Source organism: Leptopilina heterotoma, unplaced genomic scaffold (genome assembly GCF_015476425.1).
Source record: "Leptopilina heterotoma isolate Lh14 unplaced genomic scaffold, ASM1547642v1 Lhet_168, whole genome shotgun sequence".
NCBI classification, from domain to species: domain Eukaryota; kingdom Metazoa; phylum Arthropoda; class Insecta; order Hymenoptera; family Figitidae; genus Leptopilina; species Leptopilina heterotoma.
In genome coordinates this window covers 22,872-40,479 of record NW_025110884.1, presented here as the reverse complement: position 1 = coordinate 40,479, position 17,608 = coordinate 22,872, and the positions used below count along the sequence as shown (strand labels likewise).

At 25.6% G+C, this 17,608-nt stretch overlaps 2 protein-coding genes across 3 annotated transcripts; one reads left to right on the top strand and one right to left on the bottom strand.

Annotated features, from left to right (window-relative positions):
* Positions 1-349: 349 nt before the first annotated feature.
* Positions 350-6,656, top strand: LOC122499454. Its single transcript, XM_043607821.1, has 4 exons — positions 350-961; positions 1,778-2,060; positions 2,625-3,159; positions 5,552-6,656. The coding sequence occupies exons 1-4, from the start codon at positions 820-822 to the stop codon at positions 6,554-6,556; spliced, it is 1,965 nt and encodes a 654-aa protein (XP_043463756.1). The 5' UTR covers positions 350-819; the 3' UTR covers positions 6,557-6,656.
* A 2,378-nt stretch (positions 6,657-9,034) lies between these two features.
* On the bottom strand, positions 9,035-17,223 carry LOC122499479 (serine-rich adhesin for platelets). Of its 2 annotated transcripts, none has more exons than XM_043607858.1 (10): positions 16,992-17,223; positions 16,583-16,904; positions 16,157-16,326; positions 15,807-16,024; positions 15,245-15,599; positions 12,687-13,013; positions 12,282-12,515; positions 12,035-12,218; positions 11,701-11,876; positions 9,035-11,607 (listed from the first exon to the last, which is right to left on the bottom strand). In XM_043607858.1, the coding sequence occupies exons 1-10, from the start codon at positions 17,008-17,010 to the stop codon at positions 9,179-9,181; spliced, it is 4,434 nt and encodes a 1,477-aa protein (XP_043463793.1). In that variant the 5' UTR covers positions 17,011-17,223; the 3' UTR covers positions 9,035-9,178. The 2 variants fall into 2 exon arrangements, with proteins under 2 accessions (XP_043463793.1, XP_043463794.1); XM_043607859.1 differs by having other exon boundaries at positions 12,035-12,203; positions 16,992-17,221.
* Positions 17,224-17,608: the final 385 nt, after the last annotated feature.

The window sequence follows — 17,608 nt, the reverse complement described above, 5'->3', positions numbered from 1 at the left end:
TTCAAATTTGTTTGTCTGCAGCAAAAATTATTTAGTTCATGTAAATATTTATTCAATGCTAATAAACAAGTAAGCAGTTATTTGAATAAAATTAATTTTTTTCTAAAATTTCTCTCCTCTCTTTAAAATTAATATATAAAGAGAAAAAAATTATTAAAACAAAAAATTGTTCAGATTAGCAAACATATGAAACTGTGAGATATGAAAGCAAACTTAATGCATCAAAAGGTAACGTCTATATATTATCTTATCAACACCTTAAAAATTGTTTTTTATCTGCGGCTATGAAAATTAACGTATACCAAAAAAAGATAATAAATTTTTTTATATTATAGAGAATTTCAAAGGGGAGATTAGAGTTTCTACTAAAAACGGAAAGTAACATAATATGTTTTTGATAATAATGACAACTATGACTACAATATTTACTCAAATGACGCCGGTTCCATCCAAATTATGAGGGATGACTAGTTTTTTTTCCTTTCCTAATCTACCTTATACCACAGTTCTGTCTAACATTTCTTTCTGAAAACATCTAAAACCGTCTTCTTTATTTTATTTTTTTTTAAATTTCTATTTATTATTATCACAAAAAATTTTAATCCAGTGAATAAAAAATTTAAATTTGTAATATTATTCAAAGCGACGAAATTGTGACAAAACTAAAGAAGAAGTGTGATAAGTATACAAAGAAAATGAATATGCAAGCGAAATATGAGATTTTCTTATAGAAAAAATATACTCATTGCTTCATGTTGGGAATTACCGAAAAATAAAAGTGTTTGGAAGAAAAAAAAAAGTTCTCCTTAGTAATACAAGATGCAAATAATTAAATTGACTGTTCGTAAAGTGTGCCATTTGCAACGTTTTCACATATTTTTTCTAATTCTAATTTTTTTATCTCTCATTGGTTTTCAATATTGGATAACATTTAATAAAAACAACATTTATGATGACTTTGGTAAGAAAAGAATAAAATATTTTAATTTTTGTAACTTATAATTTTGAATCTGTTAATACACAATTTAATTACTGCGTAAATTTTGAAAAGAATTCAATCAATTCAATTCTTTCGAGGATTTTAATTGAAATTGTATTGAAAAGTATTTGAATTATTATAAAGAATTTTATCAAAATTTTTTAAAAATAATTAAATTCATGCGAAAAATTTTATTATTTATAAAAAATAATTGAATTCTCGCGAAGAATTTTATCATTTATGAAAAAATTGAATTCGTGATAAATAATAGAATAATTATAAAATAATAATTGAATAATAAATAATTCATAATAATAATTAATGGAATAATAATAATAATAATAATAATAATAATAATAATAATAATAATAATAATAATAATAATAATAATAATTTTATTCTTTTAAGGATTTTAATTGAAATTGTATTGAAAAGTATTTAAATTATTATAAAGAATTTTAACAAAATTTTTAAAAATAATTGAATTCCTGGGAAGAATTTTATCATTTATGGAAAAATTGAAGTCGTGCTAAATAATTGAATAATTGTAAAATAATAATTGAATAATTAATAATAATAATAATTAATTTAATAATAAATAATTGAATTCTTAGCAAGAATTGTATTAAAATTTTTGAAAATAACGAATAATAATTAATTATAGTTAATAAGTGAATTTAAAAGAAGTTTTAAATGTAAAATAATTCAAAACTTTCATAATTTTTTAAAAAGTAATAAATTAATAATTTGTTTAAATAAATTATTATTTACTAGTTTTATATATCTTCGTTTTTTTAGTTATTAGCGATGAATATTTAATTTGGAATTCAAAATGTCGAATGCTCTCGAAAAATCCATTTGATTCGTCTATAACAAAATTTATCAATAAAGAAAAATATGAAAATTGTTCAAATCTACCGCTGCTAACAGCAATAATTGAAGACGAGAATGGACAAAATATTTTAATTTTAAAGAGAAACGAAAGAGAAATTTTCAAAAATATCAACTGCTGTTGGTCTCGAGTTGAAAGACCAATTCCTCACGAACCAAAACCACAAAAAAATATTGATTCATCCGTTACGTAAGTAATTAAATAAATAATAAAATATAAGATGATTATTAATAGTAAAATTAAATGATTAATAATTATTTTTTGCCATCACAAAAGGGTGGGAAAATTTTTTTAATTATTTTTTTTCATTCCTGCACTTGGAGACAAAAAATTTATTTTATTCAAATAACCGATTACTTGCCTATTATCAAATAAATATTTACATGAACGAATAATTTTTTTTATTTAAATCAATTAAATAGTATTTGCTTCAAATACTGAAATTATTGGTTCAAATACTGAATTTATTGGTTTAAATACTAAATCTATTGGTTCAAATACTAAATTTATTGGTGCAGATATAATTTATTAGAGGTAAATAATTATTATTTGATTCAAGTATAAATATTTATTTGACAATAGACATAAGTAATCGGTTATTTGAATCAAATAAATTTTTTTCAGTGCAGCGAAATAGAAATTTAAATTTTTTCTCTTTCTTTCTTATTATCAGAAAAAGAAAAAAAATAATAGTTTCCAGATAGAAAATAAATTTCGTTTCTGTCTTAATTATTATATATTTCATAATTACAGAGTAAAAAATTGCACTGCCTTTAACAATTCCGCTATTCTACCAAAAGACACAGAAATAATTTTAGTGACCTGCCAAAATGATGACAACAAGAGAGATTTAAAGAATAGAGAAAATACACCAATTTATCAAAATGTGCACTCAATTATAAATGTTGAAAAGGTTTCGAATCGTTCTAAACTAAAAAATAATGGAAACGCAACAGATCGAGCGAGAAAATTAAGTGTACTCCTGATAGGTCTAGACAATGTGTCGAGATTAAATTTTTATAGAAATCTTCCAAAGACAGTGGGCTATCTTGATGAAAAAGGTTGGCTGTTAATGAAGGGCTACAATAAAATGGGTGAAAATACATTTCCAAATTTAATGGCACTTTTAACTGGTCAAGGGGAGAAGGAGGCTGCGGAAAATTGTAAACCAACTGTTCCATTTGGTCTCGATAATTGTCCAATGATGTGGTACAATTTTAGAAATGCTGGATATGTCACTGCTTACGCTGAAGATGAGGCTGATTGGTCTACCTTCAATTGGTTAAAGGTGAGATTTTTAAAAATTCTTTTCTAAATTTTGTTTTCTGAATTTTTTGTTTTAAACAAAAGTTTAAACAGTATTTCAATATTTTTTTAACTATGTAATTTTATTAATTTAATTGATTTAAATCAAAATTGTTTGATTCAAGTAAATATTTATTTCATAATAGACAAGTAGTTGGTTATCTGAATCAAATAAATTTTTTTTCAGCAAAGAAAAAAACATTTTTCTATTTAACTAAATAACTTATTAAAAAATTCTGTATATTTTTTCTAAATACAATTAAGAAATATTAATATTTTTCATAAAATTTTAATTCAGATTGTAATTTCAAAAATTTTTATAAGATATGCAATATAATTTTTGCGTGAAAATTTTGCTAAGTTTATACGATTTTTTTATGTTTACAGTCTTTGCAAAAAAAAAAATTTTAATAATTGTTTGCTTAAAAATTAGGATAAAAAACATTTTTTTCATAATTTTTAAACAGAAAATATTAAAAACTTCCTTTGAAAAATAAATTCTTCCTCCTAATTTTCTAGACAAAATGTTGTAAAAATATTTTTACACCTAATTTCTAAGAAAAAAAATCATTAAAAATTTCTTTCCCCCAATTTTCAAGCAACAAGTTATAAAAATTTGTTTCAAAAAATGTTTTTTTCCTATTTTCCAATCAAAAAATAATTGTAAAAATATTTTTTATAAGACATTTTTTATAATTTTTTGCTTTGGAAATAAAAAGAAGTATATTTTTACAATCTGTTTCCTTAAAAATTAGGAGAAACAATATTTTTTGAATTTTTTCGTTTAGAAATTAGGATAAAAAATATTTTTCTCATAATTTTCAAACAAAATATTGTAAAAATATTCTTTCTCCTAAATTTCAAGCCATAAATTATGAAAATTTGATTAGAAAAAATTTTTCTCTCTTATTACAAAGCAAAAAATTATATAAATTTGGTTGCAAAAATATTTTTCTCTTAATTATCAAGCAAAAAACAAATAAAAATTGCTTAGAAAAATATTTTTCTTTTCATTATCAAACAAAAACTTATAAAAATTTACGTAGTAAAATATTTTTTCTCCTAATTTTCAAAGCAAAAAATTTTCAAAATATTTTTTAGAAGAAAATTTTTACAATTTTTTCTTTAAAAATAAGAAAACATATTTTTATAAATTTTTTCCTTGGAAATTAGGAGAAACAATATTTTTAATATTTTTTGTTTTGAAAATTAGTTAAAAAAATATTTTTCTCCTAATTTCCGAGCAAAAAATTGTAAAAATATTTTTTAGATGACAATTTTTATAATTTTTTGCTTCGAAAATAAGAAAAAACATTTTTTGCCCCTTGAAAATTAAGAGAAACAATATTTTAAATATTTTTTGTTTTGGAAATTAGGATAGCAAATATTTTTTTCCTAATTTCCAATCAAAAAATATTGTAAAAATATTCTTTCTCCTAAATTCCAAGCAATAAATTATAAAAACATTTTTACTTCTAATTTCTGAGGAAAAAAATTATAAAAATACTTTTTTCCTAATTTCCAAGCAACAAGTTATAAAAATTCGTTTCGAAAATTTTTTTTCTCTTATTTTCCAATCTACAAATTGTAAAAATATTTTTTAGAAGACAGTTTTTATAATTTTTTGTTTTGGAAATAAAGAAAAGTATATTTTTATAATTTGTTTCCTTAAAAATTAGGAGGAAGAATATTTAAAAAATTTTTTATTTGAAAATTAGGATAAAAAATATTTTTCTCATAATTTTCAAGCATAAAAAAATTGTAAAAAAACATTCTTTCTCCTAAATTCAAAACAATAAATTATGAAAATTTGCTTAAAAAAATTTTTCTCTCTAATTTCCAAGCAAAAAATTATATAAATTTGTTGAAAAAATATTTTTCTCTTAATTACCAAGCAAAAAAAAAATAACAATTGGTTAAAAAAAATACTTTTCTCTTCATTATCAAACAAAAAATTATAAAAATTTGCGTAGTAAAATATTTTTCTCCTAATTTTCAATTAAAAAATATTGTAAAAATATTCTTTCTCTTAAATTCCAAGCGCAGTAAATTATAAAAATTTGCTTGCAAAAAATTGTATAAATTTGGTTAGAAAAATATTTTTCTATTACCAAGCAAAAAATGATTCAAAATTGCTTAGAAAAATACTTAAAATAATAAAAATACTTAATTCCCTTAAATTTGGGATTTTTTGTGGCCTCTAATTTCTTAGGTTTTTCTTCAGTCCTAAAATTAATTTATTTACTAAAGAAACTGATATTTCAAATCTCGATTAAAAAAAGTAAATTCTATCAATTTTTAGAATATGCATAATTTTTAATTCATAATTAATTAATTAATTGATTTTCTTTTTAAATAATTTTCTGTTTTTTCAGACGGGATTTGTACACCCACCGACAGATTATTACCTAAGACCGTACATAGTAGCAACTGAAAAATTGCTAAAAACTCGAAGAAGATTTGTAAATTACTATTGTACCGGTCCCGAATTAGCGACAGAGAGAATTCTAAATTCCGCCGTAGATTTTGCAGTAAAATTTCAAAATACACCATATTTTGGTTTTTTTTGGACAAATGCCGTCACTCATAATTCACTAAGTAGCCTATCGATACTGGATCCGGGAATACTTTCAAGATTACAGCACCTCGAACGTGAAGGTGTGATGAACGATTCAATGATAATTTTCCTAAGCGATCATGGAATAAGATTTGGTGAATTTAGAAAAACTTTTATGGGCTGGTACGAGGAAAGACTTCCCTTCTTTTACATTTGGCTACCGAAATGGTTCCGTGACGAGAATCCTGAAGCTTATCGATCATTGACAGCAAATCAAAATCGTCTAACATCTCCCTTTGATCTCTATGAAACTCTACGTGATATTTTAATGAGAGCTGATGGTGATGCTGCATCGAGTACCGGTTGCTCCAAATGTCAATCACTTTTCAAGACTGTGCCCGATGAGCGTGGATGTGAAGACGCTGGAATCTCTTCCCATTGGTGTGTTTGTTCAGTGTTTGAGAAGAACAGTTCTCCCTCCAGTGAAATTGTTACTCAAGGTGCTAAAAAAATTGTTGAACATATTGAAAATATTGTCGAGAATTACAAAAATAATTTAGGGGAGCGTTTGTGTTCGAAATTGAATTTAGATAAAATTATTCGATTTTATAAAGTTTTAAGCACGGATAATAAAAATTCAAGTGCGGAATATTATTATATGGTTCAATTAGCACCCGGTGGGGCGAAATTTGAGGCGACCGTACATTATTACGGTTCTGGTAATTACAGTATTAATGCCGAGGAAATTAATAGAATAGACTCTTATAAAGAGAGTGCAAAATGTCTCCATCATGGTGAAAAGAGGTTCTGTCAATGTATTTAGTGATTTGTGTGAATATTTGAAATTGTAAATGTGATAAAATAGATTATAAATTTTTTTTTTAATTAAATTATAAATTAGATTTTTAATTAAATTATAAATTTAATTTTTAATTAAATTATAAATTTAATTTTTAATTAAATTATACATTTAATTTTTAATTAAATTGTAAATTTCATGAAATAAATAACAATTTTAATTTTAAATTAAATTATAAATCGGTATCTAAAATCCGGTTGTGATAACTGCAATAAGTTGTAAATTTTGTAAATCTAGACACTATTGAATGAAAATCATCGAATTCGTGCCAAGTGTTTACCGAAAAATTTGAAAATAATTGAATTCTTTCCAGAAATTTTACTGAAATTCTATTAAAAATAATTAAATTTTCGTAAAGAATTTTATTAAAATTTTTGATAATAATTGAATTCTTTCGAAAAAATTTATTATAATTCTCGCAAAGAATTTTATTTTTTATGAAATTAATCGAATTCTTTCAAAGAATGTTATCAAAATTTTTGAAAATACATAAATTAATTCTTGGCAAAAATTATATTAAAATTTTTGAAAATAATTCAATTGTTTTGAAGAATTTAGTTGAATTCTTTCAAAATAATGGAATTTTTTTAAATTATGTTAATGAAAAATAATTGAACATATTCGAAAAATTTTATTACAATAGCATTGAAAATAATTGAATTTATTGGAAGAATTTTATTATTTATAAAAATAATTGAATTGTTTAAAAAAAAATGTATCAAATTATTGAAAATTTTCGAATTAATTGAGTGCTTTCGTGAAATTTCATTAAAATATTTTTAAAATAATTGAATTTTTGCAAAGAATTTCAGTATTTATAAAAATAATTGAATTCTTCCGAAGAATATTATTTATAAAAATAATTGAATTCCTCCGAAGAATATTATTTATCAGAATAATTGAATTCTTGAGAAAAATATTGTAAAAATTATTGAAAATAATAAACAAGAATATCTAATTATGTACTTAAAAAGTTAATTTTAAAAATTTTGAATATGAAATTAATTTTCAAAAATTTAGGTTTATTATATTTTTAAATTTAAAATTTTGTAATTTACAAAATAATAACAAATGGAATAACAGCGTTTTGCTCGTAACATTTGCTAGTTATCAGAACAAAAATCGTCCTTGTTTGTATTTATTAAGTTGACAATGACAATTTATTTATTCAAAAATATAATTATCTTGTGAGAATTTGACTGTTATAAATAAATAAATAATGTAAATAGTCGTATGTTTCTAATTCATGTAGTCTAAGAGAAGTTATACAAAACTTTTATTCAGAGCCAAATGGATTTTATAATTTTATAATTTTATAGAAATACTGACGGAAATGTAGTACACAGAATATTCTATAATTAATAAATTTAATTAAATTACTTATAATTAATAAATATTACAGCTGATTCATAAAATTAAATGACTTCCAGCAATTATTTAACCTTGTTTCCAAGATAAAAAATTCTTTCGTGTCGAAAAGGCATGTAATTAAAAGAAAGAATTGATTAGAGAATTAACTCAACAACAATTTTCTTTAGAGTATAAAATTTTATTATATTATTATTAATTTATTATATTATTATTAATTTATTATTATTTCATTGTTATATTATACTCTCTTTCATTCACTGCTTTCAATACTTTTTTCCCTGTGAATTTCTTTAATTTTATTTTAGTTTCAATAATTTGTATAATTTATAATACAACCTTTATAAACTTCTATTTTTTTTACTATTTTATTCTATTTTTCTTTTTATATGGTAAAAATACTTTTTCCTTCTAAATAATAAATTGTTTTATTCATTTATTTTATTTTTTTTTATTTGTTTCATATTATTTATTTTTTTAGTTATTTTATATTATTTATTTTATCACTTATTTCATGTGATTTATTATTTTTATTTATTTTACATTGGAAAAAAATTTATTTGATAAACGATTACTTGACTATTACCAAATAAATATTTATTTGAATGAAACAATTTTTTTTAAACCAATTAAATTACATTTACTTCAAATACTGAATTTATTGATTCAAATACAATTTGTTAGTAGTAAAATTAATGATCATGGGAAGGTGAAGAATTGAAAAATTCAATGTATCGTCAAAATTGCGACGTTTCCCATGATCCTTTATTTATCATTTATTTTACTACTAAAAATTAAACTATGGAAGGATTTAACGCTTATCACTCATCAAATACAATTTATTTGATTCAAGTAAAAATTATTTGAATTAAGCAAAAAATTTTTTTAAGTAAATTTTTCAAGTAAATATTTATTGGATTTAAATAAAAATTATATGAAAGTAAATATTTATTTGATTTAAATAAAAATTATTCGATACAAGTAAATATTTATTCCATTGAAATAAAAATTATTTGATCCAAGTAAATATTTTTTCGATTTAAAAAAAATTATTTGATCCAAGTAAATATTTATTCGACGTTAATAAAAGTTTTTTAATTCCAGTAAATATTTATTTATTAATAGCCAAGTAATCGTTTATTTGAATCAAATAAATTTTATTTCCAGTGCATATTATCTCCTTATTTTTACTTTTTCACATTCTCATCGCAGAAATTATTATTCGGACAAAACGTCAACATTGTCTGCGGAATTTGAAAAACTTTTCCTTCTAATTGTACAATCAGTTTTATCAACACTTTTTGAAAAATGACACGGCGTTCCAAAAAGTGTTGTAGTAGCCCTCGATAAATTCCCAGTACAATTTACATTATTCTCACGTCTAGCTATGAAAGAATCGAGTCTTCTTATTCCTTCGTAGAGACTATCGAGATCACATTTTGCACATTGTTCGGAACAAGATGTTGCTAAGGATAATGGTCTTACATTTTGAATTTTTGGCGTATTAAACGGAGTATTATTTGAACTGTTAAAATCATAATTACTTGAGTATTCAGAGAGTATTTCAATATCATCGTTTAATTTCTCGTAACTACTGCTCGCGCTCAGAGCACTTATTTTTGTCGCATAACTATCATGCGAACAGATTGAATACTTTCGTGAGTAATTATTGCGCATGAAGGATTTACCAATAGTACTGACAGGTGATGAGGAAGGAGTGGAATAGTATCTGTTTATCTTACATGGAGATTTTATTCTTGAATTGCCTAGTAGTTTAATAATACCGTTTTTTGTATTTGTATCTAAGGATGAGGAGCCAGGAGAGGCGCTTTCTGGAGAAATTAGTGAGGAAACGGGTTTACTGATGGAGAGCAATGATGATTTTTCTGTTGGAATTGATGATGATAGAGATGACATTTTTACAGGATGACTAGCGGAAGTTTTTAATTTTGATTTTTCTGTCTTTCGAGAGTCAACATACGATGTTGATGCAGCTCTCACTAAAGAAGACGGTGACGTTTCTGCCGCCGAACTTGAAGTGGCTTTTAATGAAACTGAAGGAGAATTTGATGAAGAATTTTCTGATGGAGTAGAACTGTTCATTGATGAACTTAAAGAAGATTTAGACACTGGACCCGAGGGATCTTTTATGGAAAAGTTTGAAGAAGCTTTTGTGGAAGAATTTGAATTTTTCATTAATGGGTTTCTAGAAATTTTTGTTGGTGGATTCGAAGAACTTGATGAACTTGCAGGGGCTTTTTCTGATGAAGAAGCATTCGCAGATGCACTAGAAGAAGCTTTCGCTGATACACTTTTAGAGGCTTTTGCTAAAGTACTCGAAGTTTTTCCTGATGCACTCGAAGAAGCTTTTACAGATAGACTTGAATTTTTAAAAAAAGAATTTCTGTGAATTTTTGATGCAGACTCTACAGAATCTTTTATTGACAAGTTCGGAAGAATTTTCCCTACAGATCTCGAAGAACCTGATGGACTTGGAATTCCCGAATTAGAAGAAACCGAAACTTTTGGCGAAAGCCGTTTTGAATAAGTCGCTTCGGTAGGTGACAGTTTACCAACTGGATTCACATCCGAAGATGATGAAGCAACCGCACAGGAAGTTAGCACACACTTTAGTTTTCTAGAGTGAGTTTCTACAGGAGGGGAAGAAATTATTTTCGGTGGGAGAACTTCTTCAGTAAGAGGTGAAATGATTGTTGGGTATTTTGGTGAATTTTTCCCCCCATCACGAATTGTATCGGAAAAGTTTGAGAATGAAGCTCCTTCAATGACAGATTTTACTCGAGGGTTTAGCGAAATTCTATTTGTAATTACGGGATTTTTAAGGATTATAGTTGGACGATTTTCTGAACTATCAGACAGAGTATTTAGGGAATTTTTAATCGACGAAATCACGGAATTTTGATTTGAAGAATGCAGGGAAGTTTTAATTGATGAAATTAAAAAGGTTTGAGTGGGAAAATTTAAAGATGCTTTAATTGAAGAAATTAGGGAAGTTTGAGTAGGTTGCACAGGAATTGGTGGGTAGGAATTTAAAGTTTGAGTTGGGTTTGTTGAATTTATACCTTCCGTTAATACAGGAGCAGTGACTATTGGAAATACTTGCGAATTTGCTAAAGTTGTTGTTGAAGAAGTAGATGGAAAAGTAGAAGTAGAAGAAGTAGATGCAGAAGTAGAAGATGTAGAAGTAGAAGAAGTAGTAGTTGTTGTCGAATTAGGCAGCGGACTTACCGAACCCGGCGTTCCTTTATTCTTCTCCCTTCTTTTCGATCTCGGCTTCGCAGTTTTCTTAGCCTCCATTTCTGAAGGAGCGGAAGTCGAAGTGGATGGACCTCCTTCAAGATCGTCACTCCTATGAGATCGTCTCTTCGTTCTCTTATCTTCTGCCCCGTCTCTGACGACTTCGAGATCTCTTGATCCTGCTTCGGATTCTGGATTGATGTTCGTCGATGCATCTTTCCAGCTGCTCAACTGTGGAGCAGAGCTTTCAGTCTGATTCTCAGGATAATTTTGCAGATACGCACCAAGCAATTCAGCATCAGTTGATGATGATGATTCTCGATTCATTTCTCCTTCTGCTGGCACTTCCAAATATTGCTCTCCATTTGGAGTGGCACCATCCGTAGAACCTAAAAATTAAAGAAAGAATTTTTGCAGAGTTTAAAAAAAAATTTTTTCCAAAAAAAGAAATTTTTTGCTTTTTTGTTTCGAAAGATACTTACACGATGATTCGGAGAGTGCAAAAAATTTCATCCTGTTTTCAATAGTTCCAGGAGGTGTTCTATAAGGTGGTGGTGGACTTTCAGGAACTGTTGGTTGATTACTGACAACACAATCACTTGTACTTGCTACATTATCAACCGGTATATTACCCGATCCATTAGCTTCATTATCGTTCCTATTTTGAAAATAAGTATAATTTTATTAAATTCTATTTTCTCTTTTGTCTAATCTTGTAAGATTTTTTTCTTTCATTTTCTTTTTATGTAACTTTATTATTACTCAGTTATATAAAAAGACGATGAATGAATGATTCATTTTTATTTTAAAACTCACGGGTTTTCAGGTAAATTTCTATTAAGCTGACAAGTGGAATTTGATTTTTTTTTCTTTCGCTTTTTGTGTTCATTTTCCAAACTGAGTTTCACGACTTCCTCGTAGCCGGGCGGTGATTCATAGTCTGGTGGATCATCAGTGACAGTTACTTCCTCAATTCTTGCTCCATCTGGAATTTCAAAAACTGAATGTTTAATGAATGTTTAATCCGTGGGGAATTTTGTTCTATTTTTCCCAAGATATATACCTAGTAATTCACTGATTGTCTGTAAACGGGACTGAAGTTCACGTTGTTGTCTTGCTCTTGCTCCCATTCTGTAGAGCAAAACAATGAGGGCTGAGATGAGTGTTATTAGACCCAAACTACTAGCAACGAAAACAAGAGTTGCTGTCTTTAAATCTGGATATTGATCGATTTTTGGAAAATAATAGTTTGCCTTGTTCGTGTGCCATTTCTTGTCTTGTGGCGCCAATTCCCAGTCTGAAAAAGAATCAATTTTATTAATAATATGAATTTATGTTATAATACGAATTTATGTCATATTATTTATTTATGTTGTATTTTTTAAATTTGTACATAGGGAGGTAAAAATAAGATAATGATAGTGACAAAGAAGAAAAGAAAGGAAAGTAATTCCAAGAGAATTGTTACCTTGAACACAAGTGGATGGTTCGTCACTGTTGTCTCCACAATGATCAAAGCCGTCACAATTCAAATGACTCGGAATGCATCTATGATTTTGGCAGAGAAAATCTGATCCAGTGAAGCAATCGGTGTAACTGAAGGTTGTATACGCCATAGCAAGGTGAGAAGTTGGGCCAAATGTTCCTCGTAGACTGACGTGAAATCCACTGGTGATTGGAGCGATATGTTCCTTTAATCTTCGAGGTTGTAGTTTACTGGCAGGATGTCTCAAAATTTCCAAAGGTAACAAAGCTGACGTTGGTCCTTGTTTAATTATCAACTCAGTACTTCCAGCTGTAAATCGAACAAATAAATTTCGTTAAATAAATTTAGGGTTGCCACAAATATTTATTTTTATTTTTCCCTGACTTTTCCCTGATTTCCAGACTTTCCCTGATTTCACTCTTTCCCTGACCCTAAAGAATATTCTGATTCACTCTAAAAATTATTAGATACTCAAAAAAATGTTCTTTTGCATTTATTTACAAATTTCTTCAAAAGTAAAATTATTTGAAAACATCAAAAATGTAATAAAATTCGTTCCAATAATTCAATTATTTTCATAAATGATAAATCGATTATTTGGTAATTCATTTTTAAATCAATTTTTATTAGAAAATTCTAGAAGAATTCAATTATTTAAATTAAAAAATAAATAATTTATTGAATAATTGAATGTTTGTTAAACTTTAATTCTCATAAAGAATTTTATCAACAATTTTTTAAATAATTGAATTCTTTTGACAAATTTTAATAAAATTTTTATAAATAATTACATTTTTTGAGAAATTCAATTAAAATATTGTATCAAAAATATTTAAAATCCTGCGTTGAGTTTTATTATTTATGAAAATAATTAAAATTTTTCCAAGAATTTTATAAAAAATTTTCTAAAATAATTGAATTTCGGAGAAAAATTTTATTATTTATAAAGATATTTGAAATTTTGATAAGAATTTTTTTTTAATTTTTGAACATAATTGAATTTTTGCGAAAAATTGTATTACTTTTGAAAATAATTTAATTCTTCCAACGAATTTCATTTCAGTTTATAAAAACAACTAAATTTCTGTGAAGAATAAATTTTATTATTTTTATAAATAATTGAATTCTTACTACGAATTTTATTCAAGTTTATAAAAATAATTAAATTTCGGTGAAGAATTTTATTATTTATAAAAATAATTGAATTCTTGAAAGGAATTTTGTATGAAATTTTGTATTTTTAATAACTATATTCCTGTGAAAATTTTATTATTTATGAAAATAATTGAATTATTTGGAAGAAATTTATTAAAAATTTTGGAAATAATTGAATTTTTGGGAAATTTTGCCAAGAATTTTATTAAAACTTTTAAAAATTGAATTTCGGAGAAGAATTTTATTATTTATAAAGATAATTGAAATTTTTGACGAGAATTTTTAAAAAATTTTTGAACATAATTGAATTTCTGCAAAGAATTTTATTACTTTTGAAAATAATTTAATTCTTCCAACGAATTTGATTCAAGTATACAAAAAATAACTGTATTTCTGTGAAGAATTTCAATATATTCAAGTTTATAAAAATAATTTAATTTCGGTAAAGTATTTTATTATTTATAAAATTAATTGAATTCTTGAAAAGAACTTTGTTTAAGTTTTTTAAATAATTTAATTCTTGCGACGAATTTCATAAAAATCTTTTTAAATAATTTATATTTTTCGAAAAATTGTATGAAATTTTGTATTTTAAATAATTGAATTCCTGTGAAATTTTTCCAAGAATTTTATTAAAATTTTAAAAAATAATTGAATTTCAATGAAGAATTTTATTATTTATAAAGATAATTGAAATTTTGACGAGAATTTTTGAAAATTTTTGAACATAATTGAATTTAAGCGAAGAAGTTTATCACTTTTGTAAATAATTGAATTTCTGTAATCAGTTGTTCTTAAAATTCCTATTTAAAATTTTAAATTCATTAAAAATTGATATTTTCAAAAATTTCAAATTAAAACCTTTGAAATTTATCTATTTATGAAGATTGTAAACGCAAATCTTTTGAAATCCAATTAATTTTGAAATTTTTAAGTAAAATTATTCTTTAAATAATTTATAAGTAATAATTTTATGGTAGTTCTTCAACAATTAAGTTATTTAAAAAGAAATTATTGTCAGAAATAGAAAAAATTGAAGGTTTTGTATTAGAATTCTTTTCAATTTCATAGTTTATGAGGCAAACAAAAAAAAAAAGAAAAATTCAGAGTTTTCTCATGAATTTTAAAAATTCAATTTTTTCCAGTACTTTTAATAAAAATCCCTGATTTTTCCCTGAATTCCCTGACCTGTGGCAACCCTTAAATTTATTTCGTTAAAGAATAATTTCTTTTCGTTAAGAGAACAAATTCATTTCGTTAAAGAACTAATTCATTTCGTTAACGAAAAAAATAATTTTGTTAAAGAATTATATTTTGTTAAAGATTCTTGACGAAAAGAAACGAAAAAAAAATTGCGAACACAAGAAGAAAAATTAATTTCTCACCCATATCATCAAACGTAATGATCTTCAAATAAACGTGTGTCTTCATTTGAAGAAACGTCTTGGGAGGTCTGATAAGCCAAACACAATCGTAGATCTTGACGCCATCATCAACCATGTCCATCATGGTGATGGCACCTCCCAAATTTTCCACATATCCACCGCAATCGGTGATTGGCTGAACCGATTTATCATAAAGATGACCAAGTACAAAAGAATAAAAAGCCTTGTATCCAAGACCTGTGCCTCCATTAGCGTAAAATCGTATCAAGAGCGAGGGACCAGAACTCACGATAACTGGTGGACGAAATCGAACTCCACTGCTCACATCAAGTCGTTGTCCATTCCAATCATAAAACTGAAAGATTACAATTTTATTTCATTAGAAAATTTCCTTTAGTTTAAAATTTCTTTTAGTTCAAAATTTTTTTTTAATTTAAAATTTCATTAGTTTAAAATTTTATTGGCTTAAAATTTCTTTAGTTTAAAATTTCTTTTAGTTTAAAATTTCTTTTAACTTAAAATACACTTTTTTAAATTTTTTTTAACTTCTTTCTCAAAATACCTCTATTATGGAAACAGCAGCGAGTTGAAAATCACTAAAGAGAACTCGAACTCGGCACGATGGAGACTCGGTTGGACAGGTGATAACATACTCCATACCTAAATCTCGAGGATAACGAGACGGAAAGAAAGGTGAAGTGAGAATGCCTCCAATTGTACTATTTCGAGATTTTCCTATTCCTGATGAAATGTCTGATCCTTGCAAATTTATTCTATTTCCTAAATAAATAAAAATTGTTAGTAAAATAAATGTGTAAACCAAATTAAAAAAAACTGAACAAAATAAAGAAAACCGTAAATAAAAATCGATTTCTTAGAACGAAATTTGTAAAAAAAATATTGATAACGTACTTTCTGACGTGTATTCCAAGGTGAAGGCATGGTTGTGCGATTGACTGTATAGAAGAGTGATTGATAAGGTTCTAGTGTTTGACCGATAAGAAATAGGCGAGTAAAATCCACAAAAAGGTGTTCCGGACACATCTTCATATGGTGGTTCCGATATCCAGACGTAGTCACATCTGCGAAAAGAAGTAAAAATTAAAATCTTGAATCTATTCAATAGTCTTGAATTTTTTTTTCTTATTTTTTGAAAAAAAGGACAACTTCTAGACTAAGGTCAATTTTTCTAGACTATAAAGAGTAGATATTATTTTCAATTCCAAGACAATCTTTGTTAAACTTAGAAAACTATATACTCGTCATCAAAGGAAATTGTCTCTAAAATATAAAAATACTCTTTATAGAAAAAATTAAAAATACAGAAAAATTTCGGACCTGCAGGAACTGTCGAGCATGAAACTTCCGTCCCCGCAATTTTGAGAAAGACCAATACTTTTGAAAGTCAAGTTGATGACGCATGATGGACATGTCACAAGTTCCAGGCTACATTGATCGTGTGAACTGTTGGTTGTATAAATTCTCGAATCCTGAAGACGTGGTGAATTTTTGATGAAGGACACATTTTTTGCAAAAAGCACTCCCTGTTCGCCAAGTTCCAAATAAAGTCTTCGTCCATTTTGAATTCCGCAAATATCCTCATTGCGAATAATAGCTTCACTATTGATGATGACGCTCCAGCAGATAAACACAATAAATACTGAAAATAAAAATTTATTTACATTCTATTCTCGTTTTTTTCAATTTTTTTGTCGTATTGAAAAGAAAAATATGATGAAAAACTTACCATTGCGACGGTGAAGCATAGTTACTGAAGAAACATGAGTGCAGCCAGTTTGTCGGCTGACCCGACATTGATCTTTATAATTTTGTTAGCGGTTCGACATCAGAGTTACGTAGCCTCGTGGTTTATACTTTAAGGGCACATGTATGTCATCCTCTGACAATAAATGTCACTCGCATTTGCTAATACTTAACTTTTTTTTACTTTTAAATAAATAAAATAATTTATGTCTTACTTCAAATTTTTAAGATTTTTAATTTTAATTTTTTTTCTTTTATCCTTTTCTTTTATTTCAATTTTTATACAAAGGGGTTTTTTTAAATGTCTTTCTTTGTTTCACTTTTCAGGGTAATTTACATAAGTAAATGAGTATAATTTCAAAAATCTGTATAAAAACATAAAAATACTATTTTTTTATATTCAAATACTTTTAAGGAAAATTATTTTAAAGATAATTGAAAAAATCAGATTATTTAAAACTAAGTGAATTACAAGTTTGGAAAATAATTGGAAAATTGGATTAATTTTCTAGAAAATGTATATATTTTGAGCTAACGTTTCCTCTTACATTGCTATCTATTTTTGTGCATTTCATTCGTACAGAATTTAAGAATGCAAAA

What these genes read in the sequence shown, in the direction of transcription:
- LOC122499454 (XM_043607821.1), top strand. Translation starts at nt 820, where the DNA reads ATGCAAATAATTAAATTGACTGTTCGTAAAGTGTGCCATTTGCAACGT. An exon ending in AATATTGATTCATCCGTTAC is followed by an intron (nt 2,061 to 2,624) that starts GTAAGTAATTAA and finishes TCATAATTACAG; the next exon opens with AGTAAAAAATTGCACTGCCT. An exon ending in CTACCTTCAATTGGTTAAAG is followed by an intron (nt 3,160 to 5,551) that starts GTGAGATTTTTA and finishes CTGTTTTTTCAG; the next exon opens with ACGGGATTTGTACACCCACC.
- LOC122499479 (XM_043607858.1), bottom strand. An exon ending in ATGCTCGACAGTTCCTGCAG is followed by an intron (nt 16,327 to 16,582) that starts GTCCGAAATTTT and finishes TTCTTTTCGCAG; the next exon opens with ATGTGACTACGTCTGGATAT. An exon ending in CATTACGTTTGATGATATGG is followed by an intron (nt 13,014 to 15,244) that starts GTGAGAAATTAA and finishes TTCGATTTACAG; the next exon opens with CTGGAAGTACTGAGTTGATA.